The sequence below is a fragment of the Lagenorhynchus albirostris genome, chromosome 15 (genome assembly GCF_949774975.1).
Source record: "Lagenorhynchus albirostris chromosome 15, mLagAlb1.1, whole genome shotgun sequence".
Taxonomy (NCBI): domain Eukaryota; kingdom Metazoa; phylum Chordata; class Mammalia; order Artiodactyla; family Delphinidae; genus Lagenorhynchus; species Lagenorhynchus albirostris.
This window is the reverse complement of record NC_083109.1, coordinates 51,455,038-51,475,060: the sequence shown is the minus strand read 5'-3', so window position 1 is coordinate 51,475,060 and position 20,023 is coordinate 51,455,038. Positions and strand designations below refer to the sequence as shown.

General features: G+C 58.5%; 2 protein-coding genes across 3 annotated transcripts; both read right to left on the bottom strand.

Annotated features, from left to right (window-relative positions):
- Window positions 1-326: 326 nt before the first annotated feature.
- On the bottom strand, window positions 327-7,479 carry AMDHD2 (amidohydrolase domain containing 2). 2 transcript variants are annotated; one of them, XM_060122154.1, is made up of 12 exons: window positions 7,303-7,479; window positions 7,080-7,216; window positions 6,860-6,999; window positions 3,232-3,286; window positions 2,844-3,056; window positions 2,672-2,760; window positions 2,448-2,592; window positions 2,266-2,373; window positions 2,032-2,100; window positions 1,719-1,845; window positions 928-1,029; window positions 327-553 (listed from the first exon to the last, which is right to left on the bottom strand). In XM_060122154.1, the coding sequence occupies exons 1-12, from the start codon at window positions 7,383-7,385 to the stop codon at window positions 535-537; spliced, it is 1,287 nt and encodes a 428-aa protein (XP_059978137.1). In that variant the 5' UTR covers window positions 7,386-7,479; the 3' UTR covers window positions 327-534. The 2 variants fall into 2 exon arrangements, with proteins under 2 accessions (XP_059978137.1, XP_059978138.1); XM_060122155.1 differs by lacking the exon at window positions 1,719-1,845 and having other exon boundaries at window positions 7,303-7,473.
- Window positions 7,480-7,637: 158 nt separating this feature from the next.
- Window positions 7,638-13,316, bottom strand: ATP6V0C (ATPase H+ transporting V0 subunit c). Its single transcript, XM_060122156.1, has 3 exons — window positions 13,102-13,316; window positions 8,550-8,733; window positions 7,638-8,400 (listed from the first exon to the last, which is right to left on the bottom strand). Exons 1-3 carry the CDS (start codon window positions 13,178-13,180, stop codon window positions 8,196-8,198), a joined length of 468 nt encoding a protein of 155 aa, XP_059978139.1. The 5' UTR covers window positions 13,181-13,316; the 3' UTR covers window positions 7,638-8,195.
- Window positions 13,317-20,023: the final 6,707 nt, after the last annotated feature.

The window sequence follows — 20,023 nt, the reverse complement described above, 5'->3', positions numbered from 1 at the left end:
GAAGCTGAACAATCACTCCCCAAGCCCCTTCCTGCCGGATTTCCAGCCTGTAGTCCATGGCTTCCCCCTCCTGCCCTCTGTTCATTTTCAGCTAGCTCATCTGCCTGTGGGTCTGCAGGCCTCAGACACATCTGTCTAACAGAGAGGGGACCTGCTGCCCCCACTGAGCCCCATAAACCCCACAGGCAGGGTGAAGCTGGAATCCGGCCACTCCCAACCCTGAGCCACAAACACCAGCCCCAACCACCACCACCAACAGCCACCAAGGTGAGGACAGAAACAGCAAAAGCCCCACTTTGAAGCAAAAAACTCAGAGACCAGGCGAGTCCCGACGGGGCACATGTTTATCCAAGCCAGCCGCCTCCGGGCCGAGGCCCCCACCACTCTCTGGAGACCAGTTCCTCGATGGCCCAGCCGACAGTGTCCAGCTGGGGTTGGGCATCCCCTCCAGCGGCGGTCCTCAGTCACTGCCTGGCTTCTTCCGCCTGCCACACCAGCTCGCCCGAGATGTAGGTGGCCCGGACGTGGAGAGAGTCATCGAGCACCACAAAGTCTGGGTCAGAGGTGGGTGGTGAGAAGCAGGCAGGGGCAGGGCTGCCACCGTCCCCACCCCAAGGCCCAGGTGCAGGAAACCAAGGCCCGGCACACGACTTGTGCAGGACATCCCAGCCCATCACAGACTGAGGCCCCAGAAGCAAGACTCCGGGCAGCAGAGAACAGCCAACAATGTTCCCGCAGACCCTTGCCTGGCCCATCTCAGATGCCAGAAGGCCTAGCCTACCGGATGGGAAAGGGGGGCCGGACCGAGGCCACTGGCCAGGCAAAGCCACCTAGGTGAGGGAAGAGCCCACCTCCTGCCCACCTGCCTCCCTGGCTCTGTCCCAGGCCTCCCAGGAACTCCCAGGCTGCCCCTCATTGGGCGCTGACCTGCATCGGCCCCAAAGTCCAGGGTCCCCTTGTGCTTCTCCAGGCCCAGCAGCTGTGCAGGATGCAGGGACGCAGCCTCCAGGGCAGACTCCACGCTGCAGCCTGCTCAGGGAGCACAAATGGGTGACTACCCCCAACCTCTGGCTGGCTCTGCCATTTGACTTCAGGGCAGGCAGGGCCGGGGGTGGGGGTGCAGCGGCAGAGCACCGAGTCCTGGGTGGCCTCATGATGCCTGGGGTCCTCCTTTCTGGAGGGGTGCTTTCCTTGGAAGCCAAGGGGAGGGGCCTGCAGACATTTGGGTCTAGAGCATTTTGTCAGTGAGGTCCCTGCAGGGCTGGGATGGGTGAGTGGCAGGAAGAGGGTACCCAGCAGGGTTCCCCCCCCAGCCCCAGAGCTCCAAATCCTAAGGTCACACCCCAAGACTCCGCAGCAGGGTGATGAGGCCCTCCCCTCCCCCCAACCTGAGGATACTGCTGGGTACCCCAATTCTCTCCATCCCCTGCTTCACCCCCCAAGCCAGGCCAACAGCTGTCTGTGCCTCCCAATTCGTCTCCCTGCGGCTCCAAACAGCACCTTGGACCTCGGTGCCCCCCACCCCCGGCCCCCTGCATGACATACCAGCCCCAAGGCACTGCCAAGAGCCCCACAGGGCCTGGCCCACCACAGCCTCTGCCAGACACACCCTCCTCACCTCCCCAAAAACATGCCAACCCCATTGAGAGGCCCCCGAGCAGCCCAACCCTGGAGCCTGGAGTGCTGCCCCCACCCCACTGCCCTCCACAGCTCTGCACCTGCCAATCCTGCAGTTCCACAGGCCCCAGGCCAAGGTCCTGCCCTCGGGTGCTGTGGCTTCAGTGCCTGTCACTGTGGGTTCCAGCCATCCGCTTGCTCGCAGCCCTCTCCCTCTGCCATGAGCTCCTGCAGGCGGGACCTTGGCCACATTCCTAGTGCCCATCCCCTGGGGACCCCACCAGACACAGACAGGCCCTGGTGGTCCCCACTCTTCCCTCCAGCTACTCCCAGATGTAGCCTCTGCCCCAGCACACACACACACACACACACACGCACACACACACGCGGCACACGCACCCCAGCCTCACTAACCTGTGGCCTGCAGGAAATGCCGGACGCAGGTATCCATTGGGGCTATGCTGCCACTCAGTGTGTTGGTGCCTTGAGAGCAGAAAGGGCAGGTTCTGGGGAGGCCAAGGGCACCAGGCACACTGGGCCACCCGAGGGCCCAATGGGTCGGCAGGGGACACCCAGGTTCTTATATCCCACCAGAGGGGCTGAGAGGCTATCCTCACTCCGGCAGTCTTCGGGACAGGGGTCACTCACCTGCCACATAGGCTGTCAGGCCATCCACCTCCACCTCCTGCTGCCCCAGCGTGTGACGGCCATTGCCCAAGCCCAGGGCAGGGACAGCATCAGTGACCAGCACCAGCCCTGCAAGGGGAAGGGGCCTCAGGAGCTGCCCAGCCTGGTCTTCCTACTGGCTCCCACCCTGTATGGCCGCTCACCCTCGGGGTGGGCCCGGTGGGCGATGCGCAGGGCGGCAGGGTTGGTGTGTATGCCGTCAGCAATCATCCCGTAGAAGATGTGGCGGCCCAGGGGCAGCCGATCACTGGTCAGGAGCCCCACGATGCCTGGGTCACGGTGGTGGAACTGGGCAGGGGCAGGCGGGGGGCGCTGAGCAACAGCAGGACCCCTGCACCCTCCCGCCAGGAGCTGGGGTGGCACTCACAGGCAGCATGGCGTTGAAGAGGTGGGTGATGAAGGTGGCCCCGCTCTGCACGGCTTCCTCCGCAGTGCCCAGGTCAGCTACTGAGTGCCCTGCGGCGACCCAGACTCAGACTCGGCACCCAGCCCAGGACCCCGGATGGGCTGGCCCCCAAGGTGATGACACACCCCCTTACCTAGGGACACGCAGATGCCAAGGGCCGTCAATGCCCGGATCACCTCGTGGCTGCGGCCCAACTCGGGGGCCAGTGTCACGATGCGGACGTTGTCCAGGCCCCCATAGGTGGCCAGCAAGTCTTGGAAAGCGTTGGCCTCAAAGGAACGCAGGTGGGCCTCGGGGTGTGCACCCCGCTTCTCGTGGCTGATGAATGGGCCCTCCAGGTGTACCCCTGGGGGGAGGGGAGGGGATGATTCCAGCAGGCCCCCTGCCCTGCAGCCCCCACCCTGGCCCCTCTTGCCTGCCCGCCCTCCCTCCCCAGTTGGGCATCTGGAAGGCAAGGGGCTGCCAACAGGTCCCCAAGGAGCCTCCCAGGGTAGGGGTGGGGAGAGGGGTCAGCCACTCACCGAGGACCCCTGCCCCATGGGGACCACCACTCTTCACGGGGATCTGAGGAAGGACCTGGGGGGAACCAGCTGTTAAAGCCCTGCCCCCCACGGCCCAGCACCCAGAGGTCACAGCCCAGTCAAGGTCAGAGGTCAGAGTTCAGAGCCCAGCCCCTGTTGGCCTTCCCTCAGGTGTTAGAAGATGGTCGAAGGCCCCAACCACGGGAAAGCACAGCACATCAAGAAATGACAGGTGGGCTTCCCTGGTGGCGCAGTGGTTGAGAGTCCGCCTGCCGATGCAGGGAACACGGGTTCGTGTCCCGGTCCGGGAAGATCCCACATGCTGCCGAGCGGCTGGGCCCGTGAGCCATGGCCGCTGAGCCTGCGCGTCTGGAGCCTGTGCTCAGTAACTGGAGAGGCCGCAAAAGTGAGAGGCCCGCGTACCGCAAAAAAAAAAAAAAAAAAAAGAAAGAAATGACAGGTGCCCAGGGATGCAAACCTGCCCTGCCTGAGAGGACCTAGAGGCGGGGAGACAGCTCCCAAGCAGGGGGCAGGCACATGGCACCAAGGCCCTCAAGGGCCCCGTCAGACAGAAGCTAGGACGCAGCGGGCTGCGCACCAAAGGGTCTGGACCTAGACAGGATGACCAGCCTGGCCTCGCTGAGCTGCAGGCCCAGGAAGCAGGGCTGGCGCAGGAGGAGGGCACGCAGTCCAGGCAGAGCAAGAGGCAGAAGCAGGGCTTGGTGGCCAGAGAGCTCAGGCACCGATGGCACAGCCACACTGTGCCCGGATCTGGACACCAGGGGCAAAGTCACTTGTGTGACTCTCTGGGGAGATTGGGGGGCTGGAGGGCAGGAGATGGGCCTGAAAGGGCTAACAGAAAGCTAACTCTTATCTTTCCTGGTGGAAAGCAACACTTACGCTGCCCTAAACCAAAAAGTTGAACAGGAGTACTAGCACATTTTCTAGAGATACGGGGGCAAATTCCAAGGGTCAGCTGAGTTGAAAGTGATTACCTCTAGGTGGGAACTGGTGGGAACAAAGGGCTGCTGTTTTTCCTAACAAGCCGTGTGATACACGTAAGTTCACTAAAGGGTTAAAAAATTAAAATTAGGGCTTCCCTGGTGGCGCAGTGGTTGAGAATCTGCCTGCTAATGCAGGGGACACAGGTTCGAGCCCTGGTCTGGGAAGATCCCACATGCTGCGGAGCAACTGGGCCCGTGAGCCACAACTACTGAGCCTGCGCGTCCAGAGCCTGTGCTCCACAACAAGAGAGGCCACGACAGTGAGAGGCCCGCGCACCGCGATGAAGAGTGGCCCCCGCTTGCCACAACTAGAGAAAGCCCTCGCACAGAAACGAAGACGCAACACAGCCAAAAAAAAAAACAAACAAACAAAAAAAATTAAAATTAAAAAAAGAAATAATGGCTGCGTTTTTCTAGAACAGAGTTTTAAAAGGGAATGCTAGAAAGCACTGAGTAGACAGAACAGTCTGGAGATGAAGGGAATGAGGCACGTTCAAGGCAGGAAAGCAGTGGAAAAGGTGAAAGTGTAGAGGGCGTTTGGGGCCTGAGGAAAGGGCCTGGCTGCCACCCTGAGGAGGTGCCTGATGTTGACTCAGCAGACAATGGACCTGAAGCAGAGAACAACGCGCTCAGACCCTCCTCCTGGAAGGGTAGGAAAGGGCAAGACTGGAGGAGGAGACCCCAGAAAAAGAGCAGGTGGTCTCAGTGGACCTGAAGAACTTCTGACAAAGTAGCAATCTGTTTCCGCCCACTGTGAAACATCCCTGGAGGGAGATGGGGCAGAACGAAGGGAGGGGCGTGTGTGGGGACATCCAAGTGAACAGTTCTCTGGTTTCTAACGTGATACTGGTATCAAAGTTTTCATATTCAAAGCCCTCCACGATTTCCACCATAAATCAGTTTACTCTATGCCTCCCAAGGCTTTCATCCTGTAAGCATTTATGAAGGGTGACAGGAAGAAAACATAAGACAGAAGCCCTACTGGCCCAAAATTCCTTCCCCTATGGAAGAAGCCCTACAGTTCATATCATGATGCTCGAAGGTGCTGCTTGAAATCAAGGGCAGCGGGTGACAGCACGGCATGGGCAGCGCGCAGCAGAGGAGCTACACAGGACGGAGAGAGAGAGGCAGAGGCCTTCCACGCGGAGAGCTTGGGGGCAGAAGAGGGAGCTGCCTCGAATGGCTGAAATGCAGGTGGGGAAGGAATGCTCAGGAGGGTTGGTCAACCCTGCAGGAGGTTGGGGGAAACATGAGTGTTGTGCGGAGCCTGACACCTAGGAAACGCCACTCTGGCAGGACCCAGGGCTGGGAGAGCAGTTGGGAGACTGGGTTAGGAGTCACTAAGCCTCACTGTTGGGGACCAGGAGAGGGGAGGAGAAAGAAGGGGGGGCAAGAGGGTAGGCATGTTCCTGGATCCTGGGCAGGGAAATTACAGCCTGATGACTGAAAGAGAAAACACAGAACTAGGGGCCAGTTTGCAGCAGGAAAATGAGATTGGTTTTTGACACCTGACTGTCGTGGGAGACTCGGGGAAATTTCCGGAAAGATGTCCATAGCTGACATTTACCAAGGGCATACTATGAACCAAGCATAGTGCTGAGCGCCCAATCCTAAGAGATGCATTCTGTTATTATTCTTACTTAAGGCTTGAAAAAACCGAGGTTCAGAAACAAATAACGTTGTCCCGAGTCTCCAAGACGATACACGAAGTCAGGGGGCCAGGACCGAACCCGGGTCCACAGCCAACCTCCCCCAGCTCCAGACTCTGAGTCTGCGTGCACACACCCAGGAGGGGACCCCACAGCAGGCAACACAATCCAGGATCCTGGGATGGATCCTGGTCTGGAGAAAAACTACAAAACTAGAACATAAAAGGTAGATTAAAAGGAAACCGTGTTAATTCCCAAAACTCAAGGACTCCATGGTACTCGAATAAAGGAATACCCATGCTTTTAAGGAAAGGGTAAATACTAAGGAGCAAACACGTATGTTGTGTGCCAGCTACAATTCAGAAATTCAGAGAAACAGAACAATATACAAACAGAGAAAACAAGATCGAATAACATAACGTGGCAAAGAGCAAAACCGGAGAACCTGCGTACAAAGTAAAACTTAAAAAAAAATGGACTGTGGACAACTGAATCCCAAGACTTGCAGATGAGAAAGAAGTGTGGTGGTGCATGCGGGACCAGCAGAGGAAGCCTGGGGCAGGCGATGGAGCTTCTTCCTGGAGAGCTGTCCACTGGCACCGCATACCACAGATCGGTGGTGGGGCATGATCAACTAAGGATGTGGCAATCACAGAGTCCCCAGCAGCCATAGTCAAGGAGGTGCCTGGAGGCGGCCAGACTGCAGGGTGGGGAGGGCGTATGGCAGGTGGCTGAGGCAGCGAATGCGGAAGCCCATGGGGACAGTCAGACCTGCAGTGGCACACCAGGCGGAGGAACACCTGGATGAGAAAGCCCAGGGGAGGGGACCCCCAAGCCCAGGTGGAGGGAGGCCAGCAGGTGAGGCCAGACTCAAGGGCCAAGGGGTGTTCGTGAGGGAAAGAGATCAGATTTGAAAATTAAGAGGCTGGGTGTTCCTGGGGCCTCCTTCACTGGAGGCCGGGAGCCTGACCTCACCTTGCAATAAACCTCCGGTGGCGAGGTGACCAACGTGGGACAGAAGGAGGTGACTCCGTGCGGCAGGATCCTCCGGGCCACCAGGGCGACTCCCGAACCCACGTCCTCTGTGGCCTGAGAGAAGTCAACGCCAAACCCACCTGCGGTACAGACAAGAGGGGATCACACGGTGCTCAGAGCTCCTCTTCTGGGTCCCCGCCCCGCGGGCTCCGGACCACACCGTTGATCTGCACGTCGATGAAGCCGGGCGCTAGGATGCAGCCCCCGCAGTCCCTCTGCTCGTCAGCCACGCGCCGCTCCTCAAAGAACAGCTTCTCCGGGTCCAGAATGCGGCCCCCGCGCACCCACAGATCCTCCCTGCGCACAGAGCGGGGCGGAGGTTCGCATCACCGGCCCCGGAGCCCACCAGGGCAGCCCCGGCCCCGGCCCCGGCCCGCGCCCACCTGAGCAGCGCCCGGCCCCGCAGGATGCGACAGTTGGTGAACTGGATCACCGGGGCCCGCGCCGCGCCCTGCCCGCCGCGCATCCTGAGCCCAACCAAGCGGCAGGCGCCGGCAGGCGCCGGATTCCGCGCCGAGTTCCGGCCTAGAGCTTGGCCGGGCGCACGTGACCCTCAGCTGAGGCGTGCCCACGTGATTCGGGCACCCACGTGACCAGCGCAGTACACAATGACGCGGTGACGTCTTCCCGGGTGGCCCGGCCCTCGGCCCTCGGCCCCTCCCTCCCGGCCCTGCCACCCGCGAGCCCCGGGACCCAACAAGCGACCCACACCCAGGCATCCAGTCACATCCGAGAACTTTATTGGACACGGTTCGGCGCCAGGGCCCAATGGGCCCAACACACTGCGCCACGGCCCTGGCAGCCAGGGCTGCAGGAGGTGGTTCCATCCAACGCGTCTCAGGGCAAACGGTAACCGGTAACCGCACAACGCAACAGTCTACCTAAGATTACTATAGAGTTGGGAGACAGAGGGCTGCTCCACAGACGTATGAACAGGTCAAATCTTTATAAATAAACATCCAGTGAAGAGAAAATGACAACTCTAATTCATCCTTATACACAGAGCACTCTAGGGCAGATGGGTGGGGGGCGGCCAGAGGCCTGCATCCTCACTGGTCAGGGGCCTGGACCGGGAGTGGTGGGCCCAGATGTCCACGGCACGGGGCGGGCAGGGGCAAGGCTGGGGGCAACAGACAATGGGCACTAGGACACTGCGCATTTACAAGACCAACTACTGGCAGGCAGCTGCCCCGTGCGTGTGTGTCAGGCTGTTCGTTCTGGAATGAGGAGGGGGTGGTCTTTACATCATATTCTGTGGCTGGTGGGCCCGGAGGGGCTACTTTGTGGAGAGGATGAGGGCGACGATGAGACCGTAGAGGCCGAGCACCTCGGCGAAGATGAGGATCAGGATCATGCCCACGAATAGCCGGGGCTGCTGGGCAGTGCCCCGCACGCCGGCGTCCCCCACGATGCCGATGGCAAAGCCAGCTGCCAGCCCACTCAGGCCCACGCTCAGGCCAGCGCCCAGTTGAAGGAAACTCCTGGGGGAGAGAGTACACAGGATGGATGTTAGCCAACAGCCAGGGAAGGCATTAGGCATGGGTCACCAGCCATCCACCCAAGACCCCTCCTGGCTCCGCACAGTGGCTTTACCCCAGGCAGGGTGTAGGGAGAGCAACCCAAGCCTCACCTGTAGAGACTGATGCCATCATTCAGGGAGTTGGCAATGAGGACTGCCACCACCAGGCCATAGATTGCGATGATACCGGCCATGACCACCGGGATGATGGACTTCATGATCAGCTCCGGCCGCATGACAGACATGGCTGCGATGCCGGTGCCACTCTTGGCTGTGCCATAGGCAGCACCCAGGGCTGAGGGGGAGAAGATGAGGTGAGCCCAGAGCACCTGTGGCCAGAACCCTGGGGGCAGCTTTTGGCATACTTGAAGGCCAACGCAAGTTATCACCCGCAAGGGGCAAGATGAAAGTGGCACTCAGCCAGGAGCAGGTGGCTTTCAGAGGAACAGCCATAGCTGGGCACTCAAGGAACCCACGGTATGGGTTCCTCCACCAGATACCCTCATGGCTGTCTGGCCCATATGGGCTCCTGCTTTCCTGTGAAATCCCAACCCAGGCTCAACAGCACTCCCCATGCCTGCTACATAGATCCCATGCTTCCATGGAGCCTCAGACCTAAAAGGGGGAGCTGTGACAGGCTGCCCTGTCACGTGGGGAAACAGGCAGCTGGGCACAGAAGCCTTGCAGATTCTGGGCACCTTCTGTCCCACCAGGCACTTTCCCACGTCAGGAAAGCCCTGGAAAAGCACGAGCTATGTCAACAGCCCAGATGTTGAGCCTGGGTCAGCCCACAAGCCCTGGGACTAAGTGCAGAGACAACACGCTGGAAGAGCCACTGCAGTGCAGGGTCAGGGGAAGCTGGCCTGGCAATTCTTGTCCTCTCAGGCCAGAGGTTCGCCCACTCCCCACCCTGCCCACCACACTTCCCGCAACTCCCAGCCCAGGGACACGCTGCAGCAAGGGCTAGTGTGTCTGTCAACAGGCTGAATGCTCTGCCAGAAAAGGCAGCTCTCGGCACCCTCAGCCACAGAGCAGGCCAGGACCCTTGAGTTCAGGGAGAATCCTCTCTGAACAACCAGAGAAAGGGCAAGTCAAAGAGAGGACAGGGTACAGGAAAGACAGTGGGCTGTGAAGCCATCACCCAGGCCAACCCCAAGGCCCCTGCAGACCTGTGAGAAGCCTAGCTTGTGTTGAGGCCTCTGGTAACTGGGGTGGGGGGGAGGCTCTAGGCACTGCAGGACTCCTGTCTCCCCTGCCACTATCTCTCCTCCCTCTTCCCAGGGTGGGCTGCCTTCCTGAAAGCCCCCCTTCTCCTGGCCTGTCTTCCAAGCCTAGGAAAAACGTTTGCAAGTACAACAGACAACCACAGGGCCCCAGGCAGCTGTTCTGACTCCAGTCGCCACCCTCGAGGCTCCCAATGTGCGGCTTGAGCAGATGCTGACATGGGTTAGAGGTGGAAGGGGCCAGGACAATCCCAGACATTCCTGTGCATCTTTGACTCACCTGTTTGGGCTGTCAAAAGATGACTAATCTGTGCTCATTGCAGAGCAGGGATGAGGTCAGAGGGGCTCTGCCTTCCCAGGGCTCTGAGCCTGGTGAAGAGATAGACGCAGCCCCTCCAAGCATGGTAACATGTTCCAGGAAGAGTGGGGAGGTCTGGGGAAAGGTTTCACAAGGGAGGTGACAACTGAGTGGAGGGCTGATAGTGAGTAGGTAGTCACAGAAAGGCGAGGCAAGAGGAAGAAGATTCCAGACCACACAGAGCAGAGATACCAGATAGGGAGCAGAGGGAGGGAGGCAGTGGTGGGGGCAGCAGGACCTTCACTGCTTCCCCTCCACACCCCCGACATCCAGCCTTCAGGTGCCAATCTTCACCAAGCTGCTCCTGGAGCAACCGTGCATTTTTCAGCCTCCTACTACGGGCCCAGCACCACACCAGGCCAGCGCCAGCGCTCATTACTCAAGGACGAGGACACAGACTGATAGGTGGCACTGGGTGAGACCCCATTACAGGGAAGCCAGCGCCCCAGGCAGTGGGCCCTGCTGCAAGGCTGGAGCGGGTGAGAGTTGGCAAGTGAGCTGGGCCCTTCTCTGTAGAGTGCAGCATGGAGATCATGTGGCTGTGCTTCCCCTGGGGGTGGGGAAGCCACAAGAGGAACAAAGGGAAGAAACAAGGATGACCATCAAGAGGGAAAAGCAGCCTGACCCAGGCTGCTGGGCTGGGAAGACCCTGGATGCCAGCTCCAGAGTCCAAGCCTGAAGGTGCTCCAGATGGAGCAGGGAACAGAAAGAGGAATCAGGACACAGTTCCGTGAACATAGCGCCAAACACCAGTGGCTCACTGGTAGGGAGGAAGTCACAGAAGATATGGAAAAGGAGCAACTGATGGCTCCATGGAAGACATGATGAAGAAAAAATATACAAGACTTGGGTCGTAAGTTAAGAAAAAAAGGGAAGCTGGAATGGGTGATGGGGATTGGGAGAGGGAGTGGACCTCATTCAGTCGTAAGAAGCCCAGTCAGCCAAGTGCTAGGCAGGCCAGTGGCAATCTGGGCCAGGAGCCGCGGACAGAGCTTGCACTCACCCTAGCAGCAGCACCTGAGGCCTGAGAACTGTTCAGGAAGGCACAAGGAAGTAGACGAAGACAGGCCCTGGAGAAAGGTTCTAGAGAAAGAAATTAAGTCAGAGTCTGACCCAACTGACCAAGTAAGAAGCTAGCTACTGTAGGGCCACAGTAAGCCCCATGTAGGGAGGAGAGCAGGAGGGACGCTGCATACGAGCCAACCAGAACGGGTGGCCCCAATTCCCAGGAGCCTGGGGCAAGCAAAATACCTCTGGACCAGTGATACCCTGTCTCAGTAACTTCCAAAGACCTGCTGGTCAGGCTCTATTCAAAAGTACCAAGTAAGTTCTAGAAGGACAAGAAAAGAGGCACCTGGTGACCAGAAGGAGGCCAGGAGCTGGATATGGAAAAAGGGTTCGGGTGTAAACTCTGCCAGATTTCAAGTTCCACATGAGCAGGGTTCTTGTTTTGTTCACCGATGTCCCCCAGTGCCTGGCACACAGTAGGAGCTCAATGGAGAATTACTGAATGGTCAATGACAGACAATCAACAACCCACAAGTGGCCAGGCACTGGCCCTGGAGGCATTCCGGAGGCAAAGAGCAGAAAACGGTGAGGGAAAAGAGGGTACAGCAGCCTGCTGGGAGGCACGGGAGAGCAGGCAGCTCTGGAAGATGTGGAAATAGTAGGCATCGCCTAGGACAAAAGGGGAAGTACAGGCCACTTCTCCCACCACAAATGATCCCTTACTCGCACATGACAGGAAGGGCAGGGCCCACTCAGCAGCTTGTGACCAGCAGGCAGGCCCGCCTGGGCAGAGGGAGGCCCCAAGCCCCCACCCCACTAGTGTTTATAGTCAGCAGAGAGTGTTTAGAGTTCAATCCCTCCACATACCTGCATAGGGAGCCTCTCCAGTCCACCACTCAGGGTGGGGCAGGGCGAGTCATCAAAGCCCAAAACCAGACCTACCTCAGAAGGCCTAGACCAGACCAGGCCAGACCAGTCCACAAGGGCTGCAGCTGGGTCAGGACTCACCTCCCTGGGTCCCACATTCCTGGCCGGGCCCAAGTGCTATTCTCCCAGAAGGGCCCATTTTCATTGAATTTTACATCCCAGGACTGATAAGACCCAACTTCAAAACCAAGGTGCCATCAAAAACCTTGCAAGGCCCCTTCTCCATTCCTAGGGCAGCCCCTCCCAATTCCAGGCCTCAGGGAAAGGGAGAAAGGTCATTCATTCATTCAGGCCTGAACTGAAGACTTCCTTCTATGGAAAAAAAACCAATCCCCTCAACACTGAGGCTTCATGCTACCTCGCTCACCCCGACAAGCGTCTGCAAACGCAGTGCTGAGGGTGGCCTGTCTCCCAGACATCCATACTGCACCCTCGGCCTGTCTGACCCACCCCCACCCCCCAACTCCACTCCCACCTCTGGGTCCCTGCCGGCTCTCAAGACCAACCTCTCAACCCAGTTTTTCTAACCAACCCACACCGCCTACAGGGGTATTGGGAAACACCGACAAGCCCTAACCGGAAGCACCTGCCTAGGTGCAGACCCACCTGACCCCCGCCGACGGGCCAGGCCGCCACAAGGGCGAGGGCTGTGGACCACGGCGGGGAGCGCCAGGGCCGGATTCCCCACCTCCGCCGCCCACGGACAGGGTCGGCCCTGTGTCGGGGGATCTTTCCGAGGTGTGATGTCACACCTGCCCGCAGGATAGGGGGGGGCGGGTGCGGAGCAGACGCAGGACCGCGAGCCCCCACCCCAGCCTCGCTCCCGCCTCTCCAGGGGCTAAGATGGCAGCGGCGCCGCCGCCCCACCCCCCCACCGACACGACCGGCTGGCCGCGGGCCAGCCGGGGACCCCCGGGAGACCCTGGGACCCACACCGGGACCTAGCCCGCATGCCCTGCCCTCCAGACACCCGACGGCCCCCTGCAGCCCTCAGGGCCCCGGCCCAGGCCTGCAGTCACGTGAGACCCGGGACCCCCAACAGCTCAAAATTACGTCAGAGTGACGTCACACGCCGAACCCCGGAGAGCAGCAGGCACGAGCCCCGCGCGCCCCCCGCCTCCCGGGTCCCTCCTGCCACGGCGCTCACCGCTGAAGACCATGGCGGCCGAGGCGCCCATGACCGCGAAAAAGGAAGCGTACTCGGGGCCGCTCTTGGCCTCGGACATGTCTGCGGTGAGGCGGGGGCGAGGTCGGGCCGGGCGCTGCGAGCACCGAGCTGTACGAAGCGAGCAATCAGTCGGCTGGGAAAGCGATCCCGGCCGTCAGCCGCCGCGCTCTAAATACCAGCACCGCAGAACAAAATGGCGGCCGTGGCCGCGTCACATGACCCGGGCCCCGCCCCTGCGGGCCATACCACTTAGCGCCGGTAGGGGGCGTCATGGCCCCGGGACGCCTCCTAGCGGCCCGCTGACTGCCCACGCACTGTGTTGTCGCCTTGCCGGCCTGGACCCCTGCGCCCCGCCCCACCTCGGCCTCCTCAGGTGCGCTGTCGGGCGCCGCCGGCCTCTCGAACCCCGCGGCGTTGGGCCCGTCCGGTCCCCGGGCCGGGGCGGGGCGGTGGCGCGCCATATTAGCATATGGGGCGGGGCTCGAGGTGTCCCACCTCCTCTGCGGCTGCGCGGCACTCTTCGGTGTTCGCTTCCGAGCGTCGTTTCTGTTTGCGTTCTCAGTGTGCAGCCTGGCCGAGGAGTTCTCACGGCCCAGACCGCAGGGACCCAGGACTACCGTCTACCCCGAACGTCCTCATACTTCCTGGGGTGATCTGAGAGTCCAAGCAGGCGGAGCCGAAATCCTGTGTCTCCCGTTGCCCCCCACCCCCACCCCGCCGAAACCGTCCCCAGACTCTTCCAGACCCACCAGGCCCCAACCCAGCAATTGGTGATTTCTCTCCTGGCTTCCGAAGAAGAGGAGCCCCCTCCCCCGTATCTGTTCCCTCCTTTGCATCAGGGACCCAGACTACAGTTGGAGGGGTTGTCTCTGCCCCTCAAAATGTAAGCATGACTGGTCTGAAGACCTGTCAGTGTTGCAACCTGTGAAGGCTTCCCCGGATTTCTACATCTTCTGGTGTTCCTGTTCTCCCTGTTCCCACACAAACCCTGCAAATGCAGCGCTGCCCGTATTTCTGGAGCAGCAGTAAGTGGTTCCCTCTCAGCCCAGCAGGCAGCCTGGCCTGGGACTGGCCCCACCCTGATGATTCCATGTGACCATCCTGGCATCCCAACTGGCTGCCTTATCTCTGCCCACCAGCTCTGGTTCCCTTTGCCTTTTTGTCCCATGCATTTCAGGAGCCCTGGGTGGCTGCCATCTGGTCCTGGGTCTCCCTTGAGCCCCAAGCCCTTGTCCCAGCATTAAAGCACTCTCCCTGAACAGCCTGAGCGGTAGCTGTCATCAGCCTTCTCCATGTGGGTGGTGGGGTCACCTCCCCTGGCCTGGCCCTCCCACTGGACTCTCAAACCCACCTTCTATGACAGGAACCTCCCTCACAGCGTCTTCTCAGTGAGGCTGAGTTTGCCCCCCTCTGAACTTGCAGCCCTCAAAGTGCCATGTCTGTCGTGTTTCAAAAGAGAGGAGGCCACCATTCTGCTAGAGCCCTCCCCACCACCCTCTGCCACCTGACCAACTTCTGGAAAGAGGAATCTTCACTCAGCATCTCCACCTCCTCCCCAGCTCCTTGTCCTTGCCAAGGTTGCTGGTGACCGCCATTTCTCTAAGCTGAGGAACATTCGTCAGGCTCTCTGAATGGGCCTCTCTGCTGCCGCGGCCTGCTGCCCACTTCCCCACACCCCACTCTCTCCAGTTCACCACCATCTGCCCTGATGCCCTCATTCCTTCCTGGAGTCACAAGGAGGAGCAAGGACGGACCCAAGCCCTGAAGCCTCAGCTTCACTGCAGGTCCCGGGTGTTCCCAGGGCTCTCCCTGCCCTGCCCTACCCTGGGTGATCACCTGCACCTTTCCAGACCTGAAGCTGTCCGAGCAAGTGAATGCCCAAGTGTCTGCCCCAGGCCCAGTCCCCATAATTACAGGCACTCAGGGTCCAGGGCCCGGGGAGCCCAGACCAGGGAGCTGTCACTGGCTGGGGGGCAGGGAGGCTGCATGCAGGGGCAGAATTCAGACTAAGGAAAGGAGATACAGGACAGCCCCCCTCGGGAAGCTGCACAGCCAAAAGCACAGTGGTGGCAAAGCGCACAAACCCCAGCATAGCTGAAGTCCTGAGACTGGGAGGTCAGGGATACAGTTCCCCCCTCAGGCTCAGAGGGCAGGTCGGCTTTGCTCACCATCCTCTAGTTTTCTGCCGAAGTTCTGGTGTGAGAAGTCACAGCGGGTCTCCAGTGGGGCTGTGCTGACACCTCAAACCAGCATGTCTCAAACTGAACTCATCTCCCAGCGTATCACCACCAGCTTCCACTTGGTTGTTTCCATTTCCGGCAAGAGGCACAGCCATCAGCCACTGCCACACCAGCAGCCTTCGAGTCACAGCTCCCTCTTCATTACTCACCAGGCCCTGAGATTCTGTGGCTTCCCAGCTCTCAGCTCTGCCCCTGCCTCACTGCTGCTGCTGCCCCTGAGGCAGGCCTTTACTTCTGGCCTGGGTCTTCTCACAGCCTCCAACCTGGTCTGCCTGTCCAGTCTTCCTCACCCTGTCACCATGGGAGCTTCCTAACTGGTACATCTGACCAGTTACTCTGGTCCTGGAATCCTTCAATGTCCCTCTAAGCATTTGGGGGCATTATCTAATCCTCATAATGATCCTTTGAGGAAGATATAACCATTACCCTCATTTTGTGGATGAAACAGGCCTAGGAAGGTTTAGTACCTTGCCCAGGGTTAGCCGGCTAGCGAGTAGTGGAATTGAAACTCAAACTCCACAGGCTGAGCCTAGCCTGTGCGGCTTACTACACCTCCTGCTTCCTGCATAGGAGCTCAGGGAGTGTCTGGTGACCAGTGACAGGGACAGAAGAGACCCAGGTCACCTTCCCCTTGGCCTCCCAGCATCAGGCAGGGCCCGGGGATGGGGTGGGCCAGGGGATGTGTAAGGGAATGGCCAGGGACACACACCTCTGCCTTCTCCCTCACAGTTGTGCAGCCCCTGGAGTGAAATCACAGTGTCAAAAGCCCCTGGCCTGTCACTGTGCAGGTGGGAATTTCCAGGAATAAAGAAGGAGGGGCTTTGGGAAACTCAAGCCAGAGACCCCAATAGGGAGAAGTATAGAGAGATGCGGGGTGAGGTCCCAACTTCCCCGAGGGTTCTAACGGGGATGAACAGGCCCATTGTCTGGACTGAAAGATGGTGGGAAAGAGAAATCCAATGGCACTTTGCAGAGACCTCAGGGAAGGAGGAGATGGCTGGGGAGATGGAGACCACGAATAAAGTGACAAAGGGCCTCAAATGATTAGAATTAGAATCCTGAGGAAGCCATTTCAAAGAAGAGAGAGTCCTGCAGCCTGACATGGCAGTCTTATCAAGAATATCAGGAAACTGCAGACAAGGTGTCCAAGCAGAGCGTCTTCTCCCAGCGGACAGTCCCATTCTTCCGAGTAGCCATGAAGACATACCATAGGGTGTGATGCTCAGAGAGGGCACCAGGCTCTCTTGACTTGATAGATAAGAGCTAAGTGTGGCCCAGGCAAGGCTGGGAGGAGATGGAACAAAAAATATAGTTGCGATATCAGAGGGGGAAGGGGCGGGATGCATAAAGATGACTTTTTGGTATAATTAAAATAATTGGAGCTTACAAAAAGATACAAGGTGTTTTTTTTTTGAATAAAAAATGTCTATGTACAAGCAGGACAGGGGCACAGCCGGGGCAGCCAGTCCTGCAGGGGAGACTGTGTTTTCCTGAGTGGCTCCAGCTGGATGTCAGGCCCTGACAGAGGCAAGAGGTGGAGGACTGGGGTGATCCCAGAGATGGAGCAGCCCCCCACTTCCCACTGACCCCAACTCTGAGGGCTGATGAGAAAGGGCCTGACTGATTCTCTCTCTCTCTTTTTTTGGCCAAGCAGAGCTGCTTGCGGGATCTTAGTTCCCTGACCAAGGATTAAACCCAGGCCCCCTGCGGTGGAAGCGCATAGGCTTTACCACTGGACTGTCAGGAAATTCCCAGCCTGACTGATTCTTAAAACTCTTTGAGAACCAGACTGGCAGCAGGCAGGAAGCCCAGGGGCTGGCCCCGACAGCCAGGGGGCAGTGTGTGACTCTCCCTGGGCCAGTCAGAGGAAGGAAGGGGGAATCCTATGGGTTTACAGTAAACCAGGGCCAGGCACAGGGAGCAAGCTCTCAGAAAGTGCGCTGGATGAATCCTCAGCCCTGGTGGGCACCATCAGCCCTGGTCTGGGCTCAGCACCCTGAAGGCCAGTATGACCTCCCTCCACTCCAACAGTCAGCCTTCAACTCTAAGCCACTCGTCTGGCACTTAATTGAGCATCTACCGTGTGCGGGCACTGAGCTAGGCTCTGAGGATACAAGATTGAGGAAGACAGCTCCTACCCTACCTGGGAGGGCTGGACTCAAGGACAATGACATCCCAGTGCCAAATCAGCTACAAAGGAGGGAGAAGCCTGGAAAGCTCAGATGGCCCCCAGCGGGTGATCTCTAAATGAGGGCTTAAAAGATGAAGAGAGGGACTTTCCTGGTGTTCCAGTGGCTGAGACCACGCTCCCAATGCAGGGGGCCCAGGTTCAATACCTGGTCAGGGAATTCTGTATGCCGCAACTAAAACTAAAGAGCCCATGTGCTGCAGCTAAGACCTAGCACAGACTAAATAAATAAATATATATTTTTTAAAGATGAAGAGGGTTTTAAAATATATATTTTTTATTTTTTTGGCTGCTCCAGGTCTTAGTTGCAGCATGTGGGATCTTCTTTGCCGCATGTGGAATCTTTTATTTGTGGCATGTGGGATCTAGTTCCCTGACCAGGGATCGAACCCGGGACCCCTACATTGGGAGCATGGAGTCTTAACTGCTGGACAACCAGGGAAGTCCCAAAAGATAAAGAGGGTTTGTGCAGGGGAGAGACAGGATCCTGTTTGTGCTTAAATTACAGACCATCCACACCACAGAAAGTTGGGCAGCTGTTGATGAGATGGAAGCAGGTGGATGACCCCTGAGATGCAGTTAAGTGACAGGCAGCAGGGTGGGGAGAGTGCACAGGTGGGTTACCTGAAGTGCACAGACCCTGCTGACAGCGGTGGGTCCCCGAGACCAGACTGGGAGGGAGACCTCCCCCTGTGGATATTCCCGTACTGTACTGATTTTCTACGAGGTGCATATTTTACCTTTAAAAAAAACAAGAGACAGGGAGAAATGCAGAGCAAGTGCTTAAATGAGTTTCTTATGGAGTGATAAAAATGTCATGGAACTAGATAGCAGTGGTGGTTGCACAGCACTGTGATGGCACTAAGGGCCACTGCATTGCTCACTTTGAATTTAACCATTTGAATGTTTAAAAGGACAATAAAACAAAGCATTTCCATGGCTGGCTACAGATGGGAACACAAGCTGAGATACGATTACCCTGGACCAGGCCCAAAAAGGGGCCCACGTGAGGTGGTGCTGGGAGGAGAGAGGTAGCCCAGGCTGGTGGAGCTCTGGGCAGACACCGTGGCCACCACAGCTGGCCCAGCCTGAGGGAGGCAGGCCTCCAAAATGTTGGAGGATATAGGCCTGCATCCCTACCTCCCCTATGGGGGCCTTCTCCATCCCCCCACCCAGGGAACGCATCTTGCCCAACTCTGGCCCGGGTCACAGTGTCCTTTTTTTTGGGGGGGTGGCGCTGTGTTGGGTCTTCGTTACTGTGCGCAGGCTTTCTGTAGTTGCGGAGAGCGGGGGCTACTCTTCATTGCGGTGGCTTCTCTCGCTGCGGAGCACGGTCTCTAGGCGCGTGGGCTTCAGTAGTTGTGGCTCGTGGGCTCTAGAGTGCAGGCTCAGTAGTTGTGGCTCACGGGCTTAGTTATTCTGTGGCATGTGGGATCTTCGTGGACCAGGGCTCGAACCCATGTCCCCTGCACTGGCAGGTAGGTTCTTAACCACTGCGCCACTAGGGAAGTCCCAGGGTCGCAGTGTCTTAATGTCAACCATAAGATGGGCCTAAGCCCACTTACAGTAAGAAGGGACTGCAGGGAATGTTGGGGCATCCCCAACCGCAGGCCCCAGGAACACACACTGACACATGAGACAGGTGCACAGCCATCCCCATCCAGAACTGTCCGATGGACACCAGCATGGGCAGCACCACAGGGGGCTCCTGCTCTCACAGGCCAACAGGGGAGGGGTACTGGGGCAGGGGCACGCAGCCCACTGATGGATGGGAAATGGTCCAGAGGCCCAGTCTCTTCGTTCAGAAGAGGAACTGAAACAGCTGGTGTCAGAGAGCTGGCAGCACTGGGGCCAAGCCTCTCTTCCCCTACCAGCCCAGGATTTCTGGGACCTGGGCCAAGCCATCTGAAGGTGGCAGGAGGAAAGGGATGACGGGAACACGCAGGTCTTGGAAGGCAACGGCAAAGGAAGGGGGAGCAGCAGGAGTGAGTGTCCAGCCGCCAGTGTGGGGAAGAGGAACAGAAGGCAAGAGCGCGACAGAGCCGCCAAGGCTGCCGGCAGGATGGGAGGGCCACTGGCAATCCGCCAGCCCTGGGAGGAACTGAAGGACAGGTGTGTGCAGGTGGCAGAGAAAATAGGTCTTACGTGTTTGTTGTATACGTACACCCAACTAAAATGCAAGGGATTAGAAAAGACATTCATAGTGACTTCCATAAACTTCCAGATAGAATAAGCTTATTTTGAATGAGCATGACTTTTTGACACTGAGTTTTACACAGACAGGGATCCTTGCAATTCTGGACAGAGAAGTTTGGGCGACATTTCCTGATGGCCATTCCTCACGTTTACGGAGCACGTCCACACGCCGGGTGCTGTGAAGAACAGTAGACAAAATCCATCAGGGGAAGACTTGGTTGGCACCAGCGGCAGCAGAGGATCTATCTCTGGAATGAAGAAACTCCTCCCCGTTGAT

What these genes read in the sequence shown, in the direction of transcription:
- AMDHD2 (XM_060122154.1), bottom strand. Translation starts at nt 7,385, where the DNA reads ATGCGCGGCGGGCAGGGCGCGGCGCGGGCCCCGGTGATCCAGTTCACC. An exon ending in TGGCATCTGCGTGTCCCTAG is followed by an intron (nt 2,761 to 2,843) that starts GTAAGGGGGTGT and finishes GGGTCGCCGCAG; the next exon opens with GGCACTCAGTAGCTGACCTG. An exon ending in GCATTTCCTGCAGGCCACAG is followed by an intron (nt 1,846 to 2,031) that starts GTTAGTGAGGCT and finishes TCCCGCCTGCAG; the next exon opens with GAGCTCATGGCAGAGGGAGA.
- ATP6V0C (XM_060122156.1), bottom strand. Translation starts at nt 13,180, where the DNA reads ATGTCCGAGGCCAAGAGCGGCCCCGAGTACGCTTCCTTTTTCGCGGTC. An exon ending in GGCCGCCATGGTCTTCAGCG is followed by an intron (nt 8,734 to 13,101) that starts GTGAGCGCCGTG and finishes TCTCCCCCTCAG; the next exon opens with CCCTGGGTGCTGCCTATGGC. An exon ending in GATGGCATCAGTCTCTACAG is followed by an intron (nt 8,401 to 8,549) that starts GTGAGGCTTGGG and finishes TCTCTCCCCCAG; the next exon opens with GAGTTTCCTTCAACTGGGCG.